The sequence below is a fragment of the Podarcis bocagei genome (assembly GCF_964188305.1).
Source record: "Podarcis bocagei genome assembly, chromosome: 12".
Classification (NCBI taxonomy): domain Eukaryota; kingdom Metazoa; phylum Chordata; class Lepidosauria; order Squamata; family Lacertidae; genus Podarcis; species Podarcis bocagei.
Window position 1 is genome coordinate 57909690 of NC_138137.1, and position 7728 is coordinate 57917417.

At 43.6% G+C, this 7728-nt stretch overlaps 1 protein-coding gene and 1 long non-coding RNA gene across 5 annotated transcripts in view; one reads left to right on the forward strand and one right to left on the reverse strand.

The window, feature by feature from the left end:
* The window catches only part of SETD2 (SET domain containing 2, histone lysine methyltransferase), a 95882-nt gene that overhangs the window by 62963 nt on the left and 25191 nt on the right, over window positions 1–7728 (reverse strand). For all 4 annotated transcript variants that reach the window (XR_014000747.1, XR_014000748.1, XM_081163429.1 and 1 more), the window contains exons 3-4: window positions 6573–6588; window positions 589–5054 (exon numbers count right to left, since the gene is read on the reverse strand). Coding sequence is in view for 2 of the 4 variants with exons in the window: in XM_081163429.1 (XP_081019555.1) it covers window positions 589–5054; window positions 6573–6588 (4482 nt within the window). In the remaining 2 variants the exon portion in view is untranslated. The remainder of the gene's footprint in view (window positions 1–588; window positions 5055–6572; window positions 6589–7728) is intronic.
* LOC308569766 overlaps window positions 4383–7728 on the forward strand; it is a 4947-nt gene continuing 1601 nt past the window's right edge. The window contains exons 1-2 of the long non-coding RNA XR_014000827.1: window positions 4383–4521; window positions 6598–6676. This is a non-coding gene — a long non-coding RNA (uncharacterized lncRNA). The remainder of the gene's footprint in view (window positions 4522–6597; window positions 6677–7728) is intronic.

Here is a 7728-nt window from a genome sequence, read left to right on the forward strand (position 1 = left end):
CCAAGTAGGTTTCCAACTCTTTTTTTTTTTGGTGGGAACAAAACTTTAAAATGTTTTTGGATGCCTTCAAAAGGCTTATAAACTAAGCAGGTGCTTCCAAGATTGTAATGCTTGAGATTTTTACAGTAGCCTTAACATTTGCTTGCGTTAATATGGAATTATTACTCACTCCTACTGAACAGCACACTGAATATAAAACTTACTAATACAACATAAGGAGTATGTCAAAGGGCCAATACCCATTTTGGAAGGGGTCTTCCAACCCCAACTGGCACTCTAAACCAGCCTGATATACTAGTATGAACCGCAACCTCATTTCCCCCTATTCTAATATTCTTACTGCACACTACAGTGGCACCTCCGGTTGTGGGGGGGATCCGTTCCAGAGGTCCGGTCGGATCCCGAGGTTTCCGCAACCTGAGGACAGCTTCTGTGCATGCAGTGAAACCCAGTAAAAACAATAGGGTTCCGTAAACGGAGCTTCGACTGTATTATACTACCCTGGGCAAACAATTTTCACATTACATTTATGGCACGCTATTACCACGTTAGCATAAAAGGCGTTTTTAAAAGTAAGAGGCCTATTACCTTTCCGTCAAATACACATTTTCTTCTATGAGGTCGAAGTAACAGGGCATTTTCCCTTGCTTGGCAAACTCTTTCCAACGCTGCGAGTCCCTGAAGTCTTCCATGAAACATAGCGGACGAACCATGGAAGAGTCCTGAAGTATTGCTGGCAACCGCTCTCCCTCTGTCTTGACCTTCTTCCTTTCCCGGAAGTCGGCATCGCTCTCTGAGTCACTCTCTAAATCCGTCCTCCTTTTCTTCAACGGTCCCCGCTCTTTCATGTCATTCTTATCCAAAACCTTATTCGCTTGCTCTTTCCTCTCACTTGGGGCCACTGGCTCTTTAGTGGAGTTGCTGCTTATCTCATGGGCCTGCACCGAACCCTTCTCTCTAGGGTCACGTGACTGGAACTTCACTGACTGGTTGGGGAAGAAGGCGTGGCTTTCGTCAACCCAGCGGTCAACCTCTTCATACTCTTCATGGTCTTCTGTAAGCGAATCAGGAACCTGCCCTTGCATTTGCTCATAGTTCATCTCAGAGGGTCTATTGGTCAACCTTGGATCCCAATAGCCATTGTCATGCCAGTAGTTATGAGGCCCAACAAATGTTCCCGGAGCTGGGGGGTAAACATAACCTGGGAAGATGCCATAGCTGCTATCAGGCTGCTGGTATGTACTGCTTGGTTTCTCTGGTTGGGAGAAATCCCACCCCAAGCTACTCAAGTCTTCTGCTGAATGGAAGCCATCCTCTCTGGAGAAATCTCCAGTTTCCATGGGCTCGCCAAAACCAGACTTCCCCTGCCTGCTGTCAGGCTTGGAAATACTGGTCTGCAGCCTGGACATATTGTCAATCATTTCAAAGTTCTTGGAAATATAACGCAGCTCCCCTTCTTGCGATACATCAATTGATCGAGCCACGGACATGCTTTCAGTTAATATTGATCTTTCATCTGGGTTTGGCTTGTGAATAAAACCTGTTGCCTGCTCTGACTGACTCGTACTGTCAACGCCATCGCTCTGAGGATGGGGGATACCAGGCCGGAGATCTTCACTCTCTGTTCTGTTGAGCTCAGTAGATATCGCTAGCCTCCCCTCTGCATCCCTAGAAGGCAGATACTTGCTTTCATTTTGCAGGCCATTATTAGATCCCACGTCATCCGGCATTTCTTCACAGAATGGCCTGCTGGACTCTGGCCTGCCATCTTCCCAGTGATCCACATAGCGTCTGTTACTTTGGCTGTTCCGGGAGGAACAAGAACTGCTCTCCTCCATGGTTATGGTAGAATTCTTTGGAATGACCACAACTGACTGAAGGCGGTTCCTTGGAACACTGCTATCATCTGAATCAGAGTCCTCTGTGTCACTGTCATCACTGTCCTGTTCACTCACACTTTCAGCTGTGTCAGAATACTCTTCGTGGTGGATGGAAGTGAGCTCAGGGGTACTGCCTCTACTGTCACATCTGGGCACTTCGGCAGCAGTTTCTGTTTCTTCTACCGTCACAACAATATCGCAAGATGGGGACAAAGCGTCTGAAAATGCAGATCCTACCAAGGAGTCATCACTTTTTTCATTTACCATCAAGACTTCAGGAGCGTGGGCCTTCATGTCAGCAACTACAGTTCTTTCATCAAGGACCACAGAGTCTTCCTCATCATCTGGCTCCTCTTTCTCAGAGTCCTCTGTTGGCATCTCTAAATAATAAGAGTGCTCATTTTTAAAAGGCGATTTTGTTTTCTCTACAACGGAATCAACATGCGAAACATCCAATTCAAGTGCTACTTCGGGACACTCCAAGAGTTCTTCCTTTTCCTCCCCCAGAGTTGTCTCTGGGTGGGACAACACATTTTCGGAAGCCTGTTGCTGCTGCGCAATACACTGATTGTCAAATTTCTCTTCCACAATATATTCTTCTGCAGAAGAATCTCTGACTGGGCTGCACTCTGACAAGCTGAAACGTCTAGCACGTTTTTCATCCTCATGAGCAATTTTTGACGGATTCTGATCTTCGACATCAGCGTATGTAAACTTTTCAGATGACTGAACATCCATAAAAGGTTCAGGAGTGACTGTTGCACTGGAAGGCTCAGCTTCAATTTCAACTTCTGAATAATACAAAGAAAGAGCTGCATCATCTGAAAGATAGCAGGAGACTGGGTCTTTGGTTTTATCACAAGGATCTGTGAGATCATCCGCTTTATCTGCATGTATTTTAGAATTATTTACATTCACAATACAAGAAGGTACACAATCATATTCAGAGGGAATTGACTCTTCCATTTTTTCTTTAAGAAAACTGTTGGAGTCACTCAGGAGGACAAGAGAATCATCCGGATCGTGTCCTTTAGACTGATACACACACTGAAACCCATTAGACGGTAACTTACTCAAATTTGGACTATTGACTGGAAGTGGTGGCTCAGTTCCGTCTAAACTATCGTCAGATGTTACAATTTCTTCTATTTTGGGTGCACGGAACAATGCCCTATCACTGGGCCTTCCTTCTGGGGATCCATTTATATTCAATTCTACTGGAGAACAAGTTCTTAACGGTTCATGTTTTACCTTGATTACAGACTCCTCTTCCTTAATACTGTCATGGCTATCAATTCCTGCAAGTACATTTGATTTAGAAATAGGAGACATCTCTTTTGATTCATTTAACTTTTTGAAAATAGGTGAATCATTCAACTGATTTAATGGAGAAACAGTCCTTTCTGTTTCTGGCTTCTGTGCAATAGCAGTTTTCGTTTCACAGCTTTGTACACAAGACGCCTCCAAGTCTATACAATTAGACTGCTCTCTGGTTTCCTCAGATTCTGTACAACAGAAAGAACTTTTACATTTATCAGACTTTGGAGTAGATGTCTTTGAAGAGGAGGACTTGTGTCGGGAAGAACTTACACTGCTCTCTGCTTTAGAGTGGGATGTTCCCCCCCGATGACGCAGCTCCTTGACTGGAGAGCACTTTTTTGATACGTCACTTTCTGAAGTCCTTTTGGAGTCCCTGTCTGATTTGGTAGGCTTTCCTTTTCTCTCTGAGTCAGTATGAGAGGATTCCAACTTGCTATCCCGCTCTGACTTTGAATAAGAAAAAGAGGTCCTAGAGTCTCTGTAAGATGAGGAATGAGAGGATGTACGCCTGGAGTCTGTAGACCTGGAGTATGTCCTCCGATACTCTTCTTCTGAATCAGAGCTTTCTCTTGTCCTGCTATCCACGTACGAACGAGAATATCGTGTCTTCTCTCTGTATGGTGAGCTCCTGTGGTACCTCCGGTCAGAGTCATAGTAATGTGACCGGTCAGATCTGGAATAGGAAGAACTGGTTCTGGAACCTCTCTCCGCTCTAGAACGAGAACGGGACCTGCTTCGCCTCCTCTCTCTTTCAGATCTGGAACGGGAGGAAGAATACCTCGAGTCTCTCTCAGATCTGGAGGAGTAACTAGAATATTTTTCATCCCTTTCAGATCTAGACCGTGACGAACTTTTCACCTGCTCTTCAGTTCTGACAGAAGTAGAGCTCTTCCGTGAATCTTTTTCCTTCTCTGAGCTTGTCGATATTTTAATCTCGTGAGATCTCTGACTTGAAGAGGTCCTCACGGAATCTTCATCAGATTCAGAACCTGGCAATGCTCCATCAGACAACTTCCTCTTGGAACTTTGTTTCTTAGAACTTTGAGAAGCACCCTTTGAAGCACTTGAAACGTCCTCCTCCCTCCCAATATGGGAATCTCCTTTCGCTGGGACTGGTTCTGCTTCTTCAGGAATAACCTGAGCTAGCTGTTCTTCAGAGCCTTCCAACACAGCATTTTGCTTAATGTTCAGTTCTAAAGTTTCCTGAGCTGCTTTCACTGAGGGCTCCTTTGCTATGCGGACAACAGTTTCTACAGGCGATGGCAACAGAGGTGCGGCTGCTGTCTGTACTGCTACTGGAAGTTGTGGCAAAATTTCTGGTGTTAGTACTGGTTTTGGCGCTGGTAGTGTTTGTGGAGGGGGCGGAGGAGGTGGGGGAGGAGGGGGTGGCGGCGGTGATGGTGGCAATTCCACGAATTCTGCTGCAGTAGCTGGTACGACAGTTACTGGTGGCAGTGGCATGGCGGCAGCAGGGGGCGGCTTTGTTGTAACATTCAGCAGATGTTTCTTAAAGTGGATCTTGCCCAATTCCACCTTAGGCTTTGGGGGTGAAAATTCCTCCACGACATCCGGATAATCCCCAAGATCCAGTTTAAATTTAGAGGCAATGTCAGTTTGAAGAGGTGTGCCCAGGGAGCTCGGAGCCTCGTTTTGCTTGTCATTCCCCAGGCCGGTCAGGAATCTGTTCTGCAAAGTTTTCTTGGTTAGGCTGAAGCTGAAGGACACCTTTTGTCTGCCTTGTTCCTCAAGGTTAACTTTTGTCCGGGTGCCTTTGGGCAAGAAGCGGCTCGATGCGACTCCTTTGAACACTGTCCCTTTGACAAAGCCAGGTTTCTGCGCATTTTCCGTCTTGCCCTAGAACACAAGAAATAAGCTGGTGAAATCATGGCTTTGAAAATTGTACTCACATTACAGCAAGAAAGGGAAAGAAAGGGAAATACAAAAAGGACCAGAAGGCAAAAAAAAAAAAAAAGGGTTGGGGGTGACAGGGGTCCTCTAACATAAAGAGTCATGAGTTGCTTAGACCAGTGGACAAGCTTAAGATACCTAGAAGCCTTCTTATAAACCTCGAAAAATATCACCTGACACATGTTGGCCAGCTGCTGTTAAGGCTTCCTTGTGACCAAGGTAATACCCCAGTAGCTCATTTTTTTACCACATCCCCACCAGGCACCGCCCCATTTTCCCTTCTTTTGGCAAGGTGTAGAGCAGCTGTGGAATCAAGGTGCGTCACCAAAAAACAGGAAGCCACAGGACACAAATTCTGAGCTGTGGCAGTGCAGACTGCAGTATGAACTTCACATTGGACTAGATTACCCTTGGGATCTGTTCCAACTCTACGATTTTTTATTCTATGATAGACTGTGGAATACCTTTCCTCTTAGACCCACCTGGTACCAACCTTATTTGCATTTTTAGCAATTCTAAATAAGGGAACAAAAACTATGATGCCTCTCATCTGTGATGTCCCAGCCATGTATTCTCCTTCCTTTCAAGCAAAATGAAACTAAACAAAAGCTTTAAAAAGTTCAGCTGTATCCATTATAGTGTGTGTGTTTTTGTATGTATGCACAAAGACACACACATATATAGTTGTATTGTATGAATATGTTAATGTTTTATATTCTCCACTCCATGGTATAATGTACAGGCAACGCCCAATTGACGTGCGTCCAACTGACCATGCACACTAGCATCACACTGAACCCGAAAGTAACTTTAAAAATGGCAAAAGCGGCCCTAAAAGACCCCAGAATGGGCAAAAGGGTGTGGAAACAGAACCTAGTAATCCCTTGAGCCTTTGTAAGTGCAATCCCAGGACTCCTTGCAATGACCATTGAGGCCTGTGGAAAATTGGAGTTTGAGCAAGGAAGTTGTGATGGAGTTTAGTGTCTTGTTAAGTACAGGTTTTTAAAAGGGTTTTATAAGGGTTTCCAGAGGTTTAGAGGGTGTTTGCAGGCCTTTTCAAGTGTGTTTCAAATATACACGATTTCACATAACCCCCGTGTAAATTGAGAGTTGCCTGTATGTTGGTACCTTGGTAGTTGAATGGCTTGGCTCCTGAACGCCGCGAACCCAGAAGTGAGTGTTCTGGTTTGTGAACGCTTTTTCGAAGCCGAATGTCCGACACGGCTTTCGCTTGAGTGCAGGAAGCTCCTGCAGCCAATCAGAAGCCGCATCTTGGTTTTCAAACCATTCCGGGACCGGGAGTTGAACAGACTCCCAGAACAGATTAAATTCAAGAACCAAGGTACTACTGTATTTCTGTTTTTAAAAGTTAAGTCACTTGGAGAACTTTTAGGTAACAAATGGAATCATACTAATTCTTTTTCAAAAAAAGACACAAAGAAACATAGTTTAGAATATACTCACATCATTTTCTTCTTCTCTGTTGTAGTCCATCAAGAAGGCATGCAAAAAAACAGGACAGAGAAAGCATGAAAACTAAGTGGAAACACAAAGCGCTTGCTTTTCAGGTAAAATTGCTTTGCCTGTGCTGGCTACAGAGAGGGTCCGATCATTTATATATATATAAAAGGCATCACTGTTATAGTCCCTTAAAGGACTGTTTTTTCCAGGCTCCATTACATTTAGGCAAAAGGGGGATACTCTGGCATCTCATTCCTGCATCTAACAACCTATTAAAACAAAATGGGAGGAATCTTAAACTGTCTGCTTCCAAGGAGAATATAGCATGTCAGGGTCCCAGCAGTGCAGAATGTCTATCTTAAAGGTATGTCTTACATCTCTTAATCCTTCCTGTGTTACAATTCATTGGGATTTTAGAAATAGGAATTGAGGCACAGGACTGCGTATGCCAGCCACCTCCAAGGAGGAAGAGGTATTTAATTTTGGAGAGAAATCATTTCCCAGAATTTTCACATTCAACATACATTTATAGGGTAAACCTTGTTAAAGCAAATTAAGCTTTCCGTTTTCAGTTATTTTTCTTCTTTATACACCCCACTCCCAACGTGTTCCGAATGATTCAGCTTCTACTTTTACTAACAAATTAAGGTGGAGAAATCATATTTTCTAGCAGGAAGTGATGAAAAATAAGGTATAATAGTAAAAATAACAGAAAATCCATATAGCGAAGGCACTGCCTCTTGCTCTTACACCCCAAAGGACAAATAGCTTATTTAGTGATCTTCATAGGAATATGATCTCCCATCATTCATCACTAATTACTACAATTAGCACATTCTAAAGCTCACAGCTCTGTGACACAGTACATATTTAGAATGAAGGACTCTGATTTCAATCACTGGACTCTCTAGGTAGGGCTAAGAATAACTCCTAAAAGGCACTTTATAAAGCAAGTTCAATGTTCTAGTCACCACATTTGTATTTTATTCCTCTTTTGTGGTTAAACCCTAGTATGATTTAGTGCACTTTGAATGGGTTTGTTTTCCAGAAAATTATTTGTTTCTGAGTTACTGCTGTAAAACTACGGAAAAGATGCTATTTTTACATTTCTTGCTTCAATCCATGTAGTTTAATGGGAAGTTCTGAGAAGGACATTCTA